General features: G+C 40.8%; 1 protein-coding gene and 1 long non-coding RNA gene across 5 annotated transcripts; one reads left to right on the top strand and one right to left on the bottom strand.

Moving 5' to 3' along the window:
* Positions 1-982: 982 nt before the first annotated feature.
* ALG14 (ALG14 UDP-N-acetylglucosaminyltransferase subunit) lies at positions 983-20,725 on the bottom strand. 2 transcript variants are annotated; one of them, XM_059478461.1, is made up of 4 exons: positions 20,542-20,725; positions 18,254-18,405; positions 14,025-14,147; positions 983-1,363 (listed from the first exon to the last, which is right to left on the bottom strand). In XM_059478461.1, the coding sequence occupies exons 1-4, from the start codon at positions 20,672-20,674 to the stop codon at positions 1,133-1,135; spliced, it is 639 nt and encodes a 212-aa protein (XP_059334444.1). In that variant the 5' UTR covers positions 20,675-20,725; the 3' UTR covers positions 983-1,132. The 2 variants fall into 2 exon arrangements, with proteins under 2 accessions (XP_059334444.1, XP_059334445.1); XM_059478462.1 differs by having other exon boundaries at positions 1,126-1,363; positions 14,021-14,147.
* On the top strand, positions 7,019-16,000 carry LOC132077020 (uncharacterized). 3 transcript variants are annotated; one of them, XR_009418986.1, is made up of 3 exons: positions 7,019-7,083; positions 10,877-10,937; positions 14,047-14,170. It is a non-coding gene; the product is annotated as an uncharacterized LOC132077020 (long non-coding RNA). The 3 variants fall into 3 exon arrangements; XR_009418984.1 differs by lacking the exon at positions 14,047-14,170 and adding an exon at positions 15,302-16,000 and having other exon boundaries at positions 7,023-7,083; XR_009418985.1 differs by lacking the exons at positions 10,877-10,937; positions 14,047-14,170 and adding an exon at positions 15,302-16,000 and having other exon boundaries at positions 7,041-7,083.
* Positions 20,726-22,396: the final 1,671 nt, after the last annotated feature.

Below are 22,396 nucleotides of genomic sequence, written 5' to 3'. Positions count from 1 at the left end.
GGCTCCACCAGAGCCAGGCTGTGCTCTCTGGAGGGCGTTTCTCCTCTTCTTTGAGCTTTTCTCTTTGTTTATGTTTCTGTAGCCAGCCACAGAGCTCTCTGTGTGTACAGATGACAGATGTGTTTACATTGCCTTATAGGTGGGATAGTTGTAGAATCACACTTTGCCAGATAAATGTGAAATGCTGGAGTATGCTTTCAAACGTTTACTGCCAACAAGATTCCTTTTAAAAGCTGTTCCAATGTACAGGATACCATTTTTCATGGCAAAGTCTTAAGTATAAATTGTACTGTTCAAAGTAAGGTGCTTAAAATGAGAAAACAGGATATACTGGAAGTCAAATTCACTGTATCAGGAAAAGAGGGAAACTCTGTTCTTTCTCTATTTCAGAGCTTGAACCAGTTCAATTTCCCCAACTGACAGTTTTGCTCTGTTTGATGTAGATTTGGTAAGGCTTTTTGCACATAAGCTTTGAAGAAAGTCTTCTTAAATGGGTAAGTATTGTGCCTGTAGCATGACACTTGTCACCTTTTTATTCATCTTAAGAAGTGAGCAACAATTTTCAAAAGGTGCACAACAGATTATAAGGACAGCCTTGACAAGACCAGAGGGAAAAATGATACTTGTTTAATGCTCTGGGGGTTTTGGAAGACTTGTAAAGTACAAACTGTCATGAAGCCAACTTAATATAACTGTTTCCTTTATTCTCTAAGGATTCACAAGGGACTTCACCACTAGCATGAAGGAAATAAAATCTGTTGTGCTAGAAAAAGACCTTGTTGCCTGCAATTTTAAAAATGACACAAAGTTTCCTTACAGGAAATGTTACATTCATACAAATTCCCATATTTATTTGTAGACAAGAATTACCATTCACATAGCAGAAAAACTAGATGAAAACAGAGACAGGATAGACTTAGAGCCACTATAAGTTATTGGCAAACAGACCTAAATGATAGCAATAAACACAAATGCACACAAATTTTACTTAAATGTAGAGAAATCTTTATTGTCTTATTTTAAGTACCAGCCTAATTTAGTAACAGGAATTCTGGAAAATAAATTACTACAGGAATGCAAGTGAGGAGCTTGTAGAATCTAGTTCAGGTAAAGTTTATCTTGTCTTCTGTTGTTACACTATTCGACCAAGATACACTGACTTGGGATATTTTTTCTTTAGATCAGGCCACTGAACAATGAAATAATCTGAAAAGTAGTAAAGAATCTTTCCAGACAAGGATAAAGTTTCCACACGGCAGATGCTCTCTACATACACAATAATTGTTCTCTTTATTCGTAGAAGGCCAAGAAGAAAAGCAGATAAACAGACAGGAACACATGTTCCTGGTCCATTGCACAATATCTAAAAGAGATGAAACACATTACAAAAGAAAGTAATGAGTTTTTTCATACAGCAAAGAATTAAGTGTATATTTATTTAGCATTACATTTACACAAAAAATATATTTCAAAAAATATATTTAAAAACCCAGAAAAGGCAGGTGAATATAAAAAAATAGGAGGGGCAAACAAAACACATTACTTCAAAGTACCAAATAATACAATATGCAAAATACCATAATTTTTTACATGTTATGAAGGAGGAAAAGACCTCTGAGATGGCACAGTTATTTCTCTGAAGGAAAAGTTTACAATTCCTTGATTCATGGGTCTATAACCAAAACAACTTCCACTCTCACTCACAGCTTTGTGTTGTGTCAGTCATTAAATCTGTGCACATAATAAAGCCAAAGAAGTTTAATTAGGATTAAACCTGGGATCCAGTTATAAACCTCTTGAACCTTGGCTTAAGTCAGCTAAACACTTAAGAGTTCATCAAAAATGTGCTGATGAATTAGGACCTTCACAAGAATCTATTAGCTGATATGTGTGACTAGATTTTATTTTTTATTTTTAATAAACATTGGGAGACAGTTAAAAGCATACACAAGGAAGGAGTTGTGGTAAAAACATGTCATGTCCTTCGAGCAGAGATCTCAAATTCACTTATAAATGTTAACAATAAAAGAAAGTACTCTTTTAATTTTAGACATTCAACTGAAAAACAGATTGCTTAAAAGTAAAAAGTTTAAACCAGGGTATATTAGGCACTCCACTTGGTATCCAAATTGATTTCAGGCAAGAAATTTCTTACTAAACTTAAATAATACCATGTAATCAGCACTTTTCTGCACAGCTGGGTTACATGGAAATAAAGAGTTCTTTTATAAAATTATGGCCCTATACCCCATAAACTCACATTTTTTTTGTTCCAAGTTCACCAGCTTGTGAAAGATATTACACTGGTGGGGGGAAAAAGTCTGAATTTCTGCTTCAAGGCTGTTCTGAACTGACAATTAGTTCAGAACATTTCTTTTCTGCTTGATGGCAAGATCCCACTGATAATCTGGTTAGCAGCACCTTGCCTCAGCAAAAAGCAGCAACAGATTTGGAGTTCCAAATTCTCTCAACTATTCTCTGCCTTTATTATAGCCCCAGAAATACAGCTTGGGGATGTGATGACTGTAATGCTGTGTTTTCTGACCAGAATCAACAGACTGTAATACTGTTTCTAAAAATGTTCTGATTTTATTGTTGATCTCAATTGAACTATTTATTAATGCAAGACTTTGCTGATGTTTTCTCAGAGTCCCTTACAAGTAACGTGCTGTATGCAGTTGTAATCTGGAAATTTTAGGGTATCAACAGCCACAGCTACTTGAATTTGAAACTTGCAACTATGTACTTATTTTGTATTATTTTTGTATTATATAGGTCAGAAGCTGAACACATCATCTTTACATCCTAGAGTTTTGAAATCAGAGAAGAATACTGTGGTTTCAAACCTCCTGCTGAACCTGATTAAAGCACATCCACACTGGGACCTTATATCCTACTCTACAATCTACTGAAAATGCAGATCTGTTTTTTGTACATTTGGCTTGGTAAGGACAAACCAACTACACATGCTGCCTTTTTGCATTTCAAAGAAACTTTTCCATATCTGTAAACTAAATAATGCATTTTGCCATATTTCCTGGGAAGTTTGATTAATTTGCATGAATGTTGGCTGTGATGCTGGTACATGGCTACTGACATGTAACTTAAGGCATGTTTAGGTATCTCTGTTTGTAATAACACTTGTTTCTGTAGTGTAAATGTAGGTAGGCATAGGAAACAATTTGTTCTCCTGTGTCTGCAGGCAAAACCCACCAGTATCCCTGCAGAAGCTGGCCTGTTCCAGATAAGTGCATAATAAACACCCAAAGCCCCAAAAAATGATTTACTGGTTATTATTTTTGTGAGTTAAATATACAGTCTAACTACTGATTTCCTATTCAAAATCTGGTTTTAAGGGAACAGACCAAAATGTGCACCACTGCTGAACAGAAACTCCACTTTCCCCTTCCTTAGCAGAGCTACCTGGAGTACACATATTGTTCTATCTTCACTGCTCCCTGGCCCTTTCTCCATTCTATTGCCATCCTTTTCCACCAATTTGTCTGTACTCTACCCAATCCTCTGAGATGTCTCCCACCCATCCTCTCTTTCCTTTTGTTTTGTGATCACTGGTGTTCATCTCTCTTTGCATCCCTGTTCTCAGGCACCCTTCCAGCTGTCTTCCTTCTTGAATAGCTCTGCACTCTTTTAGCCTCCATTGGTCCCTTACTTTCCACAGTGTGACAGAAAATATACCAATACACAATATATAGTTGAGGATATGACTTAGGTCAGGTAGCCATCCTAACATTCTACTGGGCCCAGAAGTTGAGAACTGTAGAACTGGTTTTAGAAAAAGTTGAATTTTTATAATCATTGTCTTTATCAAGCCATAGACTTCATCCTACTCGTCCCCTTTATTAAGCCTGGCCAGCAGCTCCATTCCTTTTGGTATTTTGGTATTCTTGTGTCTAGATGCACACATAGAGGTAAATGCCACAGTGAATTCCAAACTAAGTGTACTCACAAAAGATGTAATGAAATAAGAATAAATTTGTGAATCTCTGTGTAGCTCTGAAGGCCACAGTGAGCTCCTGTTATTACTTTGCTGAGGTACAAAACAGAAAGACAGCTATCAAAATTAAAATAGTAATAAAATACCTCTCCTTTATTCAGGTTTTGATATGATGTATTCAGTTTTTATTTTCTAATGACTGTTTATAATTTGTAAGCTGCCTCTCAGATGCCCTTTGATACACAGAAAAGTACTTGTATGCAGGAAAAATGATCAGGAAAATGATGGACTTGGCATCTTAAAAAAAAACATGGTCTGATCATAACTCATGTCCTCTGCTCTTTCCCTTTCCACACATATGAGTTCAAAGAGGGCAAAGCAGATGTGGCTCTATAGGATTTCTATATGCAAAATGCTCATATAATACTCTGGTATATAACTCTAGATGTTCCTATCCCAAAATGCTTGGATTTAGGAACTGGCCATGAAAAAGATTGTTATAAACCTGCTGAAACCCACAAACAGATCCCTATCTGAACTGGTGGCTGTGTTCTGTAAGTCAGAACTAAAAAGTGACCTTCAGTTAACCTTCAGTACGTGTCTACAGGCATGTCCTGCTTAGAACTGGTGTAGTTGCAATTGCAGTAGCAATTCCTCTCAAAAAATCTGGTCAGACCAGTCCAATTTACTCTCTCTCACACTGCCAGCAGGAAGGGAGACCAGTGGTCCTTCTGCTTGGAGTCCAACATCATAAACTCTTCAAGTGTCATCATACACTCTTCAAGTGTTTGATGTACAGGGAAAACTTCAGAGAAAACAAATATGTACATTATAAAGACAAGGAACCATTGCAGAAGGTGTAAGGTAGAAATGTTCAGCTCCTGCTGTACACAAACTGGAAAGGATGATGGAAAGGAACTGAATCACCTACAGCCTTCCTCAAAGATGAGAAGATGAGCAGTCCTACTAGTGAATTTCAAAGCACTATTCAAAAGTAAATTTTGGAGAATGATTGATATCTTACACCTTGAAAAGACCAAGGCTTTTGTTTTTCCCCACCAGCAGAATGCCAGTATCTCCCATGGCAATCACCAGTATGCTCTGGGGAGGAGGCAGGCATCTATTGGACAAGGGACCAGGCCCTCTACAAGGTCAAGCAGCTATTGAGGGTGTTTCCCTCAAGCATCTATTTACAAACAGCATTTGCAAATGTTGTTTCCCTCAGAAATCTCGTTCCCTTTATCAGTTTCCCTCAGAATCTATTTACTTTAGCTACAAAGCTGCCTGTAGAATATTTGTATTGCATGAGATATGTCTCTGAAAATCTCTGGGTGCAGCCTTGCTTAATGAGGCAGCAGAAAGGGGGGAAAAGGGGGCCCAAGACAATTTTTGTGTCACTTTTTGACCTCTTGAGTTGCAATTGTCCAAGGACTTTCCTGGTCACTGGGGGTTCCTGCTTTGTTGCCAAGAAGCTGTAAAGGATTGTTCCAGAAGCCAGTGCTACAGGTCTCTCTACACCATTCATATGCACCTCTGATGCAAGGAAATGCCCAGCTCTCTGTTAAATTGGCTCACTGGCTGCCTGGGCTCACAGCTAGGTCTATAAACTAAGTCCTACATACTAAAATTCACTGCCAATTCAACCTAACCAAATTCTAAACAGTAAAAGAAACATCTAAAAGAAACAAATCAAGCTGTATATTAATGGAGGTTTAAAAGTAAAGGATCAGAATACAACATTTACCTTCAGCAACTCTGTGAACCTAATTTCCTATTAACCACTTTTATATAAAAATGGAATAGTTCTTGCCTTTGTGCTTCAGATATTTTCCACAGCTGTTGAAAGAAAATAAGCTAAGCCAGCAGTCTGGGAACACCAGGAACACTGGCACATGGCACCACTGCTGATAAAAGCTACTTTAGAGTTGGTGAATGCAGCACTGTAGCAGAGTGACATTTACCAGGGAAAACACTGAAAGCAGAGCTTGCAGCTTCACTGGGATTAAATGTCACTGGCCAAAGCAAAAATGAGTAAAGAAGTAAACTTGTAGTTTCTCTCATAAGTACATAAACATACAATTGCTGCATATCTTTTAAAGAACAAGTGTTTACTTATGTTCCCAAAGTACAACAATCAAAAGGAGGACAATGTAGTCCCCCTGAATTTAGTAGAAAGTGGAAAACTAATTTGAAATTTGCTTTGCATAGGGAACTGGCAACACCTGCTGCTCTCCTTAATGACTCTGCAGAGATTGGCCTTTTGTCATCTGGTCAAGAGCAGAAAAGCTGCCCTGCTTGCTGGGGCTGATGGTGGTGTGGGGATGTGCATGTGTGAGCTGAAGGTTGTGCTGCTTACCAGGCATGGAGCCACCTCCTGGAGCCCCTGTAGGACACTGCCTGGCCTCCTTTGTTCTGGGAATGCTCCCTGCTCCTCAGTGCTGAGCGCCTGGAGTCAGACTGAGGGAATAGGAGGTGGTGGTGATAGGCAACTAAAAGGGGCAAAGGCAAGTGGAGTGATACAAAATGGACCAAAGCTGGGTTAACTGAATGATCCAAATCTATGCAAGTGCTACCTTTTAACTGCTATGCAATACCTACTTTTTAACAATGTAGGAAAAACCTATTAGATATTCCTATGTTAGAGCAATAATGAATTCTTTTGTTTGTGTGGTTTTTGTTTTGATGGGGGGAGGTGGTTGTTTTTGTGGCACAAGAAGAGAGAAGCTGCAATGAATTAATTTGTATTCTGCTATGTAAATTACAGCATTTCATGAACTCATCAGTCCTTGCTTGGTTTTAATATTATATTACTATTTCAAAAACTTCACACTCAAATACTTAAGCATGTTGAGAGGGAGTGCTTATGGAAGCTTTTGCTCTTTAGTATGTCTGAAAATTCAAGTTTTGAACATTGAGAAAAATTAGCTTAGAATTGTTAATACTTTTTACAGTTTAAAAAAGGCAGGAACCTTATTATTGTTATTGATGGGGAGAAAGAAGAATTTCAGGTTCTGTTTGCACAATAGGAAGGTCATTAAACTACCTACTGGTTTATTCTTTTTGAAGAGTGAAGATGAGTGAAGATCTTATCCAGTTCACTTTCCTCCACCACCTGCATATAAAACCAGGTAAAGCTTCACACCCTATTTTCTGTTTGAACTTACCTACAGAATGCAAGGCAGGACAAAAAAAAAAAGCTGAAACTAGCTGGGTAGTCTGATGTAAATCAGGTAATTAAGGTAGAACTGAATTATACCTGGGTACACTTTTATCTTCTGCTGTTTAAATCACTTCAATCATCAGGGGTGCAAGAAGTTGGTTCCAGTGTCCTACAGGAACAGCTTGTGTTTGGGCTGTAGCACTGCCATGGAAACCTTTCTTGTTCCCCTCTGGATCTCACTGGTACAGTAGCTGTTATTATTATCATACAATACAGCAGTAAGTGAGGTGCTCTTCAAAACAAGTGGAGACATGTGTGGTCCTACAGGCAGATTACCTAACCAGGATAAATAAGATTAGTGAATGCCAGAGTGGGGAAGAGAGAAGTGGAAGAGCAAGGACTCTACATTAGTACACTACAAAGCTCCTCTTTGTTTCTGAGTGTTACTTTCATCATAGAATGAAATAGATTGGGAAGCATCACCTTTGATGCAGCTCTCACTTTCTAAAGGTTTGGGGAGAGACAGAAAAAATCCTACCTAGTGGATTTTTCTATGGAGGAAAGGGAGAGCTTCTGCAAACTCACTAGGAACTGGATGTAAGGTTTTAATTGTAACAGCGTTAGGCATTATCACTTCTGCCTTCTAGGCCTGACCCAGGCTACCAACCCACTGTCCTCAGGGGCAAGAGACAAGGGAAGAGGCCCAGCTGATGTGATTTGCATCAGCCTCTGAATACAAAGCAGTGAGGGAAGCTCCCAGCCCCTGGATTTCAGCAGAGCTTAGCTATGCATGTGGCTATTTGACACTGTAAAGACTTAAAACAGCTCAGGCCTGCTTGTGGGTATGCCCAAGGGCTTTACTGATGAAAAGAGAAGATATGATTGGGGTCATTAAGAGTGTCAGAAGTTAGGCAACAGCTTAGTGAGGAAGGTTCATTTGGATGCCTAAAGAAACATGCAGGCTTTAATTTTTTCTAAGTAACCTAACCTAAGGCACCATACCTAACTGCCCCTGTATGCCAGCTGACAGGTCTGTCATTGGGATTAAAAGGTCTTTAGAGTGGTAGTTTCCATCAGCAAACTTCCCAGCCTAGTTGCCAAATGTAAAATGAGAAGCATAGAATGATCAATTAAAAATAATAATAAATGACAGCTGTGAGACTGGTACTAAGGCTCAAGTCTGTGAAATTGTTACTGTTGGTTATTAAAACATTACATCAACACCCAGGCTGTCAGTGGGACCAACAAAACAACAACTGAGTCTTTTGAGACACTGTGGGAGATGGGTTGGTTAAAAAAGAACAAGATTACCAAAGCAGACACTATGTGGAGAATAAACTAACTCCCTACCTATGTTACTATGGAGTGGGTATGTGGTTTATTGCTGCTGACAAATTAGTAGGAAGTAGAGGAAATTTGACTTAGTGTAGATGAAAAAGTTGGTCATAAAATAATTCAGTAAAAAACTTGTGCCAAGTAAGTTAAATGGTAGTTACTGAACTACATCTTTAGCTACAACACTAGGAACTATCTGGCTTTCAGCAATGTCACCTTGGCTGAATGTGAACCTGACCACAGTCTCTTGGTCACCATGAGAAATCCCATCCAACCTTTTAGAGCCTCTTTACAAATAATTTTTATATCTCCTCATATAGAAAGTACTGCTTGTTCTAGTAGCCTGCTTCTACTCAAAAGGAGAAATTAAATTCAAGGACTTTCAAATATACTCATATATGTTACTACTAGTGGTCTAAGTTGAGCCTTTAATTGCAAATCTCAGTGTGTCTTTCATTAATCAGATATTTGTTTAACTTCAACTTAAAAGCAGTGTTTTAGGTTAACTAAGCATGATATTTAAATGTTCATAAAACATCTCTTGGGCTACTGCCTAATCACTGAAGTTGGTATAGCGAGAATGTGCATCAAATACCTGCCTGAAATACCTTCACAGTGTAAGACCTAGAGGTGTTGGCACTCTGTCTCTACATACCAGTGGTTAGATTTAGCAAGACTGTTATGCTTTATAACATACATGAAGTGTGACCAGGGTGTGCATTAGGTTCATAATGACCCTGATACCTGATGAGTTAAGACTTTTACGTCTAAAACTGCCTCCTTAAATCTAAACTAAGATCTCAGTTCATCTTTACTGCTGCTCCTGTCCTCCCTGTGAAAAGCAGTGTCTATAGGCAGTTAATTAGCAGTCACAAAAGGGCAGAGCTACAACAAAGCTTTGAACCAGCTGACTGGAATAGCTCCAGATGTTTATCTGTGCTCAGCACAGGGTAATTCTGCACTGGGGCTGCAGGGAAGCTGTACACAAGGTAGGAGGGGTGAATAAGACTCATTTTCATCAACACTGACAAGTTAAACAAATTTTGCTGCCTTCATTTTGTTTTCTTTTTGGATGAAAAAAATTGTATTGCTGAAGTTCTTAATCCAATGTTCTCACTCTTGCTTATTTTGACTGTTTTGATCAGAGAAGAACATTAGTAGATCAGACATACAGTCTGGTCCAAAGAATTATAAACACTGTGGAAAGATGCAGTGTACAAAAGAATACAGCAGATAGTTCTAATATTGCATTATACAAAGATCACTTGTTATAAAATGAATGAAGAAAAAAATGCCACCACCCAGATTTTGTAGCTTTCCACAAAGTTCCAATTAGAACCATGATATAAGGGACAATAACTTACTATTTGTCACAGTAATTTGTGAGAGTGTTATGAACTTAAGGCATTTTGGGCAGAGCACAAAGAATGGAAAATCTTAGCTAAATGAAATAATGATCTCCTTTCATTTAGCTTACTGTGCAAACACTTCTGTAACCAGAAGCTGCCTCGGTCAGATTAACCAGTCAGGGGGTCAGGCGTGTGTGATGGGATGTGCAGTCATAAAAGAAGAGGTGATTGCTCCAAGCATGATCAGCTGTGCAGGTTTCAGGCTCCTAGAAAGAAGTTTCATTCTCATTCTCTGACAGCAGAACATGTACTTGCTGTGCAAACTTACTACAGACTTCCCACAGGAAGGAGGCCCTAATGTGGTAGCACTGCCTTGTTAGCCTGATTTAACCCAGGTTTTCCCAAATAGCAGTCATCTGAAAATATCTGCTTATTTCAGGCTCTGTAGAGCCCCGAGGCAGTGGGAACTGTTCAGAAGAGTCCCCAGAAAAGGAAAAAAATTCTGGTCCTAAGGGTCCAGGATGTGCAATCTGCTAATGAATGGAGCTTTATGCAGCATTTCTGCACAACTGTAGGTGAAATTTAATTATATTAAAGGATGGCAAATCACTGACCCAATTACATAACCCATCTATGGCTGAAAACAAGGACTGGATACAATATTTTGCAGCTTCTGCTGTATGGTAGGGGCACATTCTTAATTTTCAGTTTGGATTTCAGGTATGCCAGAATGAGCAGGGTAATCATGATCTAGACAAAAGGCTAGATCACCTGAAAACTTAGTTGCAGGCTTGGCAAACTGGCCCAAAGACAATGGTTCTGTAACCAGCAAGAGAACTGAAGACCAGTTTCCTTTGAACTTGTATCTACTGACTGACTTCAAGCATATTAAAGGAAAGATGTAACTTTAGTTTAGTCCTTCTTGTATATCAAATCATCTATGTAGGATGCAGTAATTTTCTTTATCCTTGGAAAAAATCTCTGTGCAGCTTGTTTAATCTTCTATAAATAAGAAGGATTTGCATCCTTTTCTAGATAATAGATCTTATCTTATTCTAGTTTTATGTTTCTTTTTAGCCTTTCTCTCAAATGAAGACAACAGAAGTCTCTCTTCTCTGACCAGCTGCCTGTTTTCATGGTAGGAATTTGCAATCTCTGAGGCTGCATGCTAAATCTGGCTGCAGCTGATGAATGGTTTTAAAAGCTTTTCTGGGGGAAGGTGGGTGTAAGCAGTGTGTGCTGGCACAAGCCTTTCCGTCCCTGGAATTTTAGACCTTTGTATAGGAAACCTATCTAAGGCAGATAGATGTTATAAAAACTGCTCACCATACATTCACCTGCAAAACACACTGATATTTACATTTCTGTAATTCTTGGCTATAGAAACACAAGCCAATCATCACTTCTGACATCTTAATTGTTACTTGGCTTAATATCTCTAAAGGGACTTAAGCTGCAGAATGCAGATGCTCATAACTCAGAAATGGCCCTCCTGAAGATGATCTCAACCTGAACAACTCAACTGACTTTCACATTTCTTAAACTCTCTGAAGGCCCACTTCAAGTGTGGGTAAAGTCCTGCAAGACAGCAAAGATGTCCTGGGAGTTGTTCAGCTCTTTCTGAACTTACTATCTTGATGAAGGGCCAGATGGAACTGATTGCTCAGGAAAACTGATGCAAGAAGCTTTGCCAGATCAGTGTGAGATACAAAAGAGACCCAGTGCTCATCAAGTAAAGCACACATCAAGTGCTCATCAAGTAACTCCAGTGCAGCTGGGTTTGCTGTTTCCCTTTTGCAGCTATTTGCACTCCACAGACAAGCTTAGGTTGGCATAACTACCATACCTGTACCAAATCTTGCCTTTGTGCACCCAATGGTTTTGGGCTCCCTTTGCAGTACCTTTCTTGTCCTGCATTTCTTGACCACTGCAACACTTCTGTGTTTCTCTAGCTTTAGGCTGCCTACAGAAGACTTCAGTCATTGCTTAATATGTACACATATTTCTGACAAGCCTGAAAGCAAGTGTAAGGATTTGGGGATCACTCATACACACAAATGACTTAGAAGCAAGGTTGTCTTTCCCTCCTGCAGTTAAACAAGACCAGAGTCTAGGCTGAAAATGTACAGTGCCCATGAGCTCTCCTGTTTAAAAATATGAAGCTCTCAGCATGATGTAATACAGTGCTTGTTTCTAAACTCAGTTGTTGATTTCCATGCCAAAAGTTATAGATGAACCTGTGAGTGCCAGCATTTATCCCAGCCTAGTTCTAGTTCTTTGCATTACTAAGCATTACATTTTGCTTAGTGAGTGAGTAGAGTGAGTTTCAATTCACTGCAAACATTTTTGTGGAAAGGCAATTAAATACTACCAGTTGCCTCACATACCATACAGTCTTTTCACTGGCAATGTGAGGTATTTTAATCCCTGAAACAGTCTCCTTGGCTAAGTGTTTTAAAATCTTTGCAGCTCTCTATTATTATTAGAGTTATTATATTTTAGAGAATTCTTAAACTAAGATATACATACAAGTAGTAGTATGTAAGCAGATTTCAAGTGGTACATGATTTGTCATAACGCCAGAGATGCTTCTGCCAGCTGCTATTTTCATTGATAATAGCACCTGACAAAAAGTAATTGGGGTTTGCCTTCCCCTCCAGCTCTTTAACCATGGATAAAGACTCTTTGGGTCTCATTTTGAGATAGGGGTTACTTTAAACACTGCAGTGGGCTTAAAGGCCTTGCTAAAACCTATCCTTAATTTTACAAGCACAAGTGTTTTCCAAAATGTTAGTTTGATAGCTTATCACAGTTATCAGCTCCAACACCATTTCTAATAACTCTGTGTGTAAATCTCTCTGTCACTTTAAATTCCTTTGGTAAACAGAAAACATAGAATTAGATTAGTAACTTCCTGCTTCCTTTATTAAGCTACACAGTGAGATTTTTCCAGTCAATTTCTTTTGCAATATGTAAAAAAATACATTAACAATACAGTGGTGTAGCAAAGTTATTACTAAATAGTTGCTCACATTTTTCTGTCAGCTCATGTCAACAAGTGTGACTATTACCACTGCCCCAATCAAAACCACTGTAGAAAGAATAGCATGCCACCTTCTCCCCTCTCTGTTTTATCTCCAGTTTTCAGAATAGGTTTGAAAAACAGCAACTACAAAAAAACCCTACTTCTGTTGCCTTGCACACTAAACTGTTTGAAAAGTCCAGCAAGTGAGATGCTTTTGATCTGACAGGAACTGACCAGTACTATTGAAGCAAATGAGATCACGTTACTCACAGCAGCCTCTCTAAACATTCAATATACCACAAACTTTTAAAAGCCTCTTTAGAATTAGCCATGCAGTTCACAGAGGGGTTTAAAAAGTCTCCTTACAAATATGTGTGTGTATAGATGCTACTACTAAATTATGAAAAATACTTTGTAACTGCACTAGTTTTTACATGTTTCATTTAAGCATTTTAAACCTCATAAAGTATTAATTTGAAATTCTGCTGAACTAATACTTTTTAAAAAATCCTCAAGTTTAGATTACTGACTCCTTAAGATGACAACAACTCTAGCAAGAAGTCAGCTGACTTAAGTGTGTGGAATATTTTAAAATAAATGTAATTCGCGTGAGAGTGCAGTTTTCGGAACAGCTTGAAAAAGCTACTGAAGTGCTGAGGAGTTGCTACTTCAGCAGTGATGCTTTTTGACATTAGATGAGATAATTAATGTCAGCCAAAGACTAAATAAATATGCATTGTAGCTCAGAAGTCCATGTAAGCACAAGAACTGAATCTGTATATATTTGTGCTGGTCAGAACCTGTCTGTGCCAGACTGGTCATACCATTTTAGAAGCAAGTCCAGCCAACAGGATAACCAGGCTTTCAGGCATAGTTTGTGCTGCTGCAATCCTGAAGAGATACTATCAGGAAGCAGCAATCTTGTTTTTGCTGGCTCTACCAGCATAACAAGGGAGTGACTTTGTGAAGGTACTTGCAAACTTTGTGAGGGAAAACTGGTATTTGCTATTCTAATTCACCAGCAGTGCAACCTGTTCTTGCTTTCTTGATGTATTGCTGCTATATTTAATTTAAAATTAAAAATAGTTTTCCTGTGAATTATAAACCTAAGCATACATATGAGATGCAGTCTGCATATGCCAAGTGCTTTTATAATGTGGATTAGCAAGTTCTCAATAAATTAAAATTTTCTTTACCTACCAAATCTGGTTTCCGTTTGTAGGTCAGAGGGAGAGAGTAAAGTATGGAGTACAGTGTTGTTAGCACAGAGGAGACCCAGGACTGTCTGACCTCCCGGCTCCTGGGAATGCGATCCAGGCTGAACTGGAAAAGAGCACGAGGAATGGAGCTGTTACTTTCCTGACAATGTTGTGGCTCCTTCTTGTTAAATCTATCTGTGCCAGCCTTTTTCCCCCTTTCCTTAGTCTAGTTTGGGCAGGTTTGTGTATAAAAAGTCCACAGTGCAGCACAGAGACACACCAGAACTGGTGGCTGCTGTTCGGTGCCGTCTCGGCTTCCCCGAGCCCCGGCAAGCCGCAGCAGCAGCAGCAGCGCCGGGCGAGGGCGGCACCTCGTGGGCACCGGCGGCGCTCGGAGCGCTCCGCAGCTGCCGGGCGTTCATTGGCACTGCGGGAAACGCGCGGCTCTGCTCCGCTGCTGCCCGCCCAGAACCAGCTAACGTGTACAAGCCAATATCACCACCCTTTAAATGAGTACTCAGCGAGTATTTAAAAGATATGCGCAACACATATTCAAAATGCAAAATATCTGCGTAAAGAAACAGGAAAGAACATCTTATCCTTAAGTAAAAAATAGGTAAAGAAGTAACTTTCTTTGTTCTTTCCCTAAAGGAAGATTATTCATGGTGTGTAAAAGGTATCAAATCAATGAAGCAAGGATGATTCCTTTTGTCTTGAAGGCCCAGGAGCAGGGAGCAGTTGTTAGGCTGCCTCCCTCCTTGCAGGTGCCCTTACCTCAATGGAGAGGAGCTGCACCTAAGAATTATTGCTGTGGCAGAAGGCACTCCTGATGCCAATGACATTTTGGCCTGTGTAAATGAAAGGCAAATGTAGTGGCTGCAGTGCAGGGTTCAGTGATGCTGACATGTGGATAGTGGTGGTTGCCTCACTTCACATGGGGGTAAGAAACTCTAAACTCTGAAAATTGCCCAGTTACTTCATGTGCACATTGCTAATTGTCATAGCTTAGTCCTGGCGATTTGTGCCCCTGAAACAGGATGTTAACAAAACCTGTATGGTAAATACAAACTACAAATCTGTCTTGAATAGCAGTAACTGGGACTGTTTTTGATATATTAAGTGGAAAGAATTAAAAAAACCCCAATATTTGTAAACGCAGAATGTTAATTTTCTCATCTGAGATTATCCTGTTTCATTGTGATATCTTTCTTCAATAGCTGTGACACTGGAAGGCATTAACAGATGTTACAAACTGATTTTTTAATGTTTTATTTGCAGGTGTTAAAACTCTGATTGCATTACTCTGACAACAGAATATGGAAAGATGAACATACCCCCTGCTCCCTATTCAACAGGTTTCTGGTTATCACTGCCTCTGTTTCTCAAAGCTTTGGATGAGTTCAGATGATAAAAAGAAATGCTCTAAGTGGAGTTTAGACCCTTGCATAGTACTCAGCCCTGCAAGAAATATGGGTATGATAAAGTGGTTTTAGGCAATCAGCGTCCAGTGGAACTATTCAGATGAACCTTCACTGTAAGAATGGTGTTAAAGAGCATTTGACAAAAAAAACTGTAGGTGATTTTCATCATCATTAAATAACCCAAATAATTTCAGCAGAGCTTGGGAGGAACTCCAAACAGTATCAAAGTAGGAATTTACTTGGAGAGTTCAAGCAAAGATCAAGATGATTTTATCTATACTTTTCAAAAAATATGGTGGAAACTCTGTACATCAGTGTCTATGTCATGTTATGACTTCAGTCCACACATCAAACAACTCCTAGGTATAAGAATTAGAAACCAGAACTGGGGGGTGTTGTTTTTGTTTGTTCATTTAGAAGCCACTGCCAGATGCTTCTGTAATCCCAGCCTCTCCTCTCATTAAGTGCTGTCAATGTTCCAAAGGTACATCCTGTATATTTTGCTGGAACACTGCATAGTATGTCTGACACCAGAAAAAGATTTCTCCCCTATCTACTATGGTGTCATATTGTTGCATCTTTTTTTCTTTACATCTTTAGTGCACTCAGAATCTTTTTTCTAATTTGAAAACAAATGTTCCAAACTGGCAAATCTGTAATGTAATTTCAAAACCAGTGATGTTGTCCTTTACCTAGTTAATGTTGCTTTGCAAGGATGTAAGGAAAAGCTAGTGGAAAACTGCAACTGCTGTGAATTATTATAATATTCTCAGCTGAATATTGCAAAGAAATTGAGTTTACATAATGCTTTTTCATTATGAGAAATAAAATTTCTTAGCATAGTACCTCTCATGAAATGGAAAAGAACATATGGTCAGAAGAGGTTTATGTAAAGGTTAGTTAATCTGGTTGCTCATCTCCTATACCATGGGGGGGTATAGGAATTCATGCTCTTCAATAAGTTGTCTCTCTGCTGCTGGAGTATGTTGCCAGCAGCCGAAACAGGTTCTCTATGAGCATAGAAGGTTCCTGAGTACCAGCTCTGGGGGCATCCACGTGGAATAGTTGTGGTTACAGGTGGGGAGTGATAGAGAACAAAGAGGCCAGTGAATGCAGGAACAGAGACTTTTCATAGGTGGCACATTTTTTAGTTCTTTTTTAAGAGGCTTAGTGGGTTGAGGTGCAGCATTTTTCTTCTTGTAAGCAAGATGCTCATTCTGGCTTCCTTCTCCCTGAATTGCTTTTAGAACAGAGCTAGACCACCGATCAAAAAGAGAATTATTTGGAGGGGTGGGGAGGTGTGTGTGTTTAATTTTCTCTTACATCACTGGTATTCTGTTACATCATTATTTTAATTTGTCTTCCATCTGGTCCCTAGTTCTGGAAAAATCTACTTCCTTAGCAGGATGAGGAAGGGAATGACCAGGTGTTGAAGCATTCAGACAGCATTCAGACTTCTCCCTTTCACTTATGCAAAGCTTTAAGAAGTTACTAAGGCATAATTTTAAAATTCATGATTTCCAGTGCCCCCAATTACAAAACACACCGTGTGTGTGTGTGAAAGCACACTCTGAAATTCATCAAATATATGTTACAGGCATGTGATGTTTACTTTCCAAAATTTATCTTTCATTTTCACTCTAAATACTTTTGTTTAGTAGAAAGAGAATGGACAAAGAAAATGAGCATCTGTTATCCAGACATCAACTCACATGCAGCCAAAAACGCTCCTCTGGCTTTCAGTGTTGAGAAAAAATATAACTACAGGATCTGTTAGTAGTTGGAGAGGTTATAAAAGAGAAGCTTAGCAAAAATAAGTGATCTATGAAAACCACATAACCTCTTAATGCTGAAAATATGTGTCTTTAGGAAATCTAATAATTTAGGGTTGGATATTCTTCAGGTAAGTGAATATGACTGTGTGAATGGCTATTTACCCAATCTGAACAGGAAGCACCTCTGGTCACTTTAATAAACATTCATCCTTGGTGCACAATGAGATGTGAAAGTTGCAGTAAACAAACTTAAAAATATCATTCCTTAGTGAGCCTTAGCAGCAGTTGCCTAAATTAACAGGGTTTATTCTGAAAGTCATTGCTACTGAGTCCTACAGTCTTTTCTCCCAACAGCACTGCTGAAAACAGTGGAAGTGCACCATATGGAATCAACACCATGCAAATAATTAATTTACTGTGTGTTGTACTATTTGCTCAAAAGGACCTAAATTTTTTGTAGCCAGAACATTCATTTCCATTGTACTTATTCCACTAAAACTTTCTACTAATTTCACTGGATGTCAGATCACACTTTAAGTCAGCAGTTATGCTGCTGTCTGTTAATCATACAGCAAACAAGCTGAAAGCCAGCAAGCATCTGAGAAAGAAATAAACAAGATATTTTAATTATTTTTTCATGAGTTTTAGGAGTTCAGCATTTGCTCAGGTCATCAGCCAGAAAACTGACATTCAGAGGTCTTGCATCCCTTTTAAACAAACAATTAATACTTTATTTTAAAAATGCAACCAAGACACAGTCTAGAAACATACAGAGCCAATACAATTTAAATTAAGGTTTTCTTAGATAAAATATTTTCATATATAATTTCTTTCAAAAAAATATTATGTGTCTGAGGGAAATGCCAAACTAAAAAAAAAATCCCCTCTTCAATATTTTTGCCCCAATATTTTACAGCTACAAGTAACACTTCAGTGGCTAGCTGGTATAAATATCTTTTCAAAGAATCATTTCCAAATTGCCTTCAATTAGAATGTCAAGATAATTTTTCTTACATGAGTATTTAACAAGTTACCTGGGACTCGGAGAAGGTTTCAGCCCTTTTTTGTTCAAAAGAACGAATTTTAGCTTCACTCATCTTATCTGAGTCTGCCAAAACATAATGTCTAGGAGAGTATGACTCTGACAAACAGCTGAGTAATCTCAGGATTTCTGTTGTGTGCCCACCTGTAAAACAAAGCAAACTGCAATTAGTGTGTGAAAAATGTCATAACTTTCCATTTCTTCAGCTGAATCAGCCACTTTTCATTTTGAAGCACATGAGTATTACTACTGCCAGTGAGAAAGTATTTTCTGAGAGTAAAGATTCCATCAGAGGATGGCTGAGACTGTTTACATAACATGGAGGGAACTCAGCTCCCAGGGAAGTGGTATTGATGGATGTTTTCCAGTGAAATGGGATTGAACCAGGGTCACACAGGAGTCTGATGTTTGTGTTTAATGTCCCGTACACGGTGCAGAACAACCAGGCACAGAGTGACACTGCTCTCTACTCAAAGGCCACCCCATGGGCCATGGCCAAATTGCAGCTGGACAGGATCTGGCTCAGGGCTGCACCTTGGAGGCAGAACTGCCACTGACCCTGCCCTGTGCCCAGTGCTGTGCCCTGCCAGGGCAGGGGTGTGCTAGCCCAGCTCATCACACTGAAACCAGCCAGGCAGCCAGAGCAGTGACAGCCAGAGCAGTGACAGCCACAGCAGTGTCCCCCTGCAGCCACAGCAGTGTAGCTGCTGGCTGCTGACAGAACAAACAGTGCTGCTTCAGGCACTGCTCTGAGCACTGCCCTTGAAGAGGCCTTCAGAACCTTCTAACTGCAGGGTCACTCTGTCCCAGAGCTGAACTGGCACCAAACCAGAGAGCGGGGGAGGCTGTACATACTGGGCTTTTTGGCAGCTGGGTAAATTTTTGGTTTTTTTGCCATTTGAGTTCCCTGAAAAGCAGATAGAGGGATATTGTTAGAGTGGAAGGGGGGGGAGAAGGAAGATTGTGTGTGTAGGTGAAGTGGAGCAATCTCACCTTTTATCTGCTGGACTGCATCAGACCAACATGAAACCAGACCCACAAATACATCATGTGTTGACTGGATGTGGTGCTTTTGTGGTGCTTTTTTGCAGACCAAAACCAGTAAACTGCACGTATTCCTACTACCTCCTGGTGTTCAGGGTCACTGGGCTCCCAAGAGACCTTTGCTGCACAGGTTAAACACTCACAGCTGGTGAACAACTGACAACAAGGAGAATTTGCACTAGCAGTGCAGCATTGTACTAGACTTTGCCACCTTTCCATACAATTTCGTGTGGTATTTTTCAGATATGTTTGGAGATGTTTTCTCCTGAGCGGTGTTTGTTAAGGTTTCACAAATTTTAATGCAATCAGCTGAGCACTCACAGAAGAGCAGGAGATTTCTACTTACAAGCCTTAAAGAATAGGCTTGAACATTACGTGGATCTTAACTGACATGTATTATTTCATCTGGTAAGCTTATGTACAGTGGAACTATTCTTTTATTACAGATGAACTAAATGCCAAAGGACTGAAGGAAAAAACACACATCTCCAGCCCTAGTGGATGTAAAGATGACCTGAAGAATTATAAACCTGCCAGTCAAACTAAGATGCAGAGAGATCTCAAGATTATTACTCAGTTGGTGTGCAAAAACCAAAGGGATACTGAAGTGCTGAAATCACAGCTGACCTGTATTTGTCAACTGCAAATTTTCAAATAAACTTCTTGGAGGTAAATTAATTGCCCATCAACTCTGATAACAAGGTAACAAGGAGTAGCAGATGTGTATATCCCCTTTAGCGAGGGGTGGCATTCTTGTCTCTGAGGGATCCACGTGTGACTCTTGTAAGCAGATCACAGCACCGCGGTTTGGGTAGATTGCAAATGCCACGTGTGTGAGGGGCACGCCGGGGCTTCGGAGCGCCGTGCCCGGCACCGCCTCAGCAACCTGCAGTCAGGCCGAGCAGCTCAGTCCTGCACCGGTGCTCTCGGTGCCTCCACCGTGACCTCGGTGAAACGCGCAACAATGACTCAAATGGAGAACCAAAACACCCAAGAGCAGGCGGCAGCCCCGAGGACACCGGCCCGCGCGGGGGCACCACAGGAACTGCCGAGGCGGGGCCCCGGCACCGGCCTCTGACACGCGTAACGCGACTACAACTCCCGGCATGCATCACGGCATATGGCAGCGTTACGCTAGCCGGTCATCGCGCTGCATGTCGGGACTCGTAGTTCCAGGAATCTGGAGCGGCGACTCTAGGGTGCCGCTCGCTCCCGCTGGCGGCAACCGCCACTCACCAGAGCCGGCCACCACCAGGAGACTGAACGGAGGCGTCCGCCGACCGCGGCGCCTCCTATCCAGGAGCACCAGCGGGACAAGCAGTGAGGAGAGGAGGAGGAGCAGGACCACGACGACGGGCAGCTCCTCCATGCCCGTCGGAGGCCACCTCTCGCGGAAGCGGCCGTGGCACCTCCCCCGTACGGCGGCCGGCGCGGTTCAAACCTCCGCGCGCTCTGAGCGCGGTGGTGGCTCCGGGGGTGGCAGGGGCCGCGGGCGGACAGGCGGGCGGGGCTCTGCGGGTCGGGGCGCGGTGATGCGGCGTGAGGGGCTCCCCGTGTGCCCGCCCGGTGCTCCCCGCGCCTCCGAGCACGCGCTGCGCCCCAGCCGGCGTTTCGGAGCTGTGAAATACCGCCATAAGCACGGGGGGAATGAGGGCCCGCAGGCCGAGCCTGTCGACTTTAGCACAGGCTGCAGGAGCCCAGAGAGCCTTGCCGGCTTTCACGGGGGCTGCAGCGGGAGCCGAGAGGGGCCTGCCGGCTGTGCACGGGCCGCGGCGGGGGCCGGGGGCTGCGGCGGGGGCTGCTGCAGGGTGCGAGGCTTGCGGCGGGGGCCGGGCGCTCCGTGACGCGCATGGATGGATGGATGGATGGATGGATGGATGGATGGATGGATGGATTCCTGCGGGAGCATGACTGCTGTATGCACTGATACCGATGCAGGTATGTCTGCTTACATGCAGCTGTAATGTTACACAGCCTACAGTAACGCGTACAATAAAGAATATTAACGTTTCACTGCCTGTCGTGGTTCTAGTCTTCATTCATGGTAATACTTCAGCTTTTCATTTCACTAAGAAGCGTGGAGCAGCAGATCAGCGCTCTTTCTGCCTCCGTCAGCATCCAGCCTTTGTTAGGAGAAAGCGGTGATTCAGCCCCTGGGCTAATCTCAGATGCGACGTGTGTTTGCTAGAAAGAGTAATATTCTGCATGTTATGATTAGGAAAGAGTTTGTTCATCACTGTCCATAAATTATCTGCCAGGGAGCAAGTCCCTCCTCTTGGCCAGTGAATCAGGAGCTGTGAACTCTGGAGCTTTATGGAGAGGTTTGATGCTACTGCGTTATGGGGTGAGTTGTCAAATACATGAAACGTGAGAGCTGTGCATTGTATCTCAAGTGTACAACCACAATAGATCAAACACATTGCAATTCTGCATCTCCCTGCCATTGTTTCTCTGGCTGTTTTTTTTCCCTCTTACTCGTCCTGAAAGAATTGCACTTTTTGTGTCCCTACCAGCCTTGGAAGCTTAATGTTTCTTTCTCATTTTTAACAAAGGTGTTCCAGTTGTGGATTCCAATGGTTATTATATATCTTAAAAGTAAAAGATACAAGCTCCACCAATCCTTTGCCACCTTAGGATCTGAAGTGAGTCTTTGTGATTCATGCTTCACAGCTCTACAGATTGTTTTTTTCTTTATGTCACTGTGACATATAATTTTGCAGTTGCTTTAAGCAGAAGGTATTAAAAACAGTATTACTATGGTGAGCTTGTCTTCCACCCAAATGAGTAACCTCACAAAAAGTATTTCACTGCCTAGTCATTATTGACATTTGGAAGCAACAAGGTTTTAATTAAAAGTTCTGTTGATGGTGCATAAATTTCCAAAATTCATTTTGATTTCCATTTAATTAGCTACATAAAACTAATAAGTAGGGACAATAGAGGTGCAAGTCAATGACAGAACAAAGTACCACAATACCTTTTCACGACATAAACTACTAGGTTAAAACGAGACAGTAAGTTCTATAGACAATTTCAATACTAATTTTATCTATGGTCATCTTTTCCCCACTTGTAGTCTCTTCAATGAAAA

This window comes from Ammospiza nelsoni, chromosome 9 (assembly GCF_027579445.1).
Source record: "Ammospiza nelsoni isolate bAmmNel1 chromosome 9, bAmmNel1.pri, whole genome shotgun sequence".
In the NCBI taxonomy this organism is placed as follows: Eukaryota; Metazoa; Chordata; class Aves; order Passeriformes; family Passerellidae; genus Ammospiza; species Ammospiza nelsoni.
The sequence above is the reverse complement of the archived record's forward strand: the minus strand, read 5'-3'. Positions and strand labels throughout refer to the sequence as shown.

Bases quoted from the DNA above. Each gene is read 5' to 3' on its own strand.
- ALG14 (XM_059478461.1), bottom strand. From the start codon at position 20,674: ATGGAGGAGCTGCCCGTCGTCGTGGTCCTGCTCCTCCTCCTCTCCTCA. The intron at 18,406-20,541 runs GTGAGTGGCGGT...TTTGTTTTACAG, and splicing joins CCTGGTGGTGGCCGGCTCTG to GTGGGCACACAACAGAAATC. The intron at 1,364-14,024 runs GTAGGTAAAGAA...CATCTCTTTTAG, and splicing joins ACAAACGGAAACCAGATTTG to ATATTGTGCAATGGACCAGG.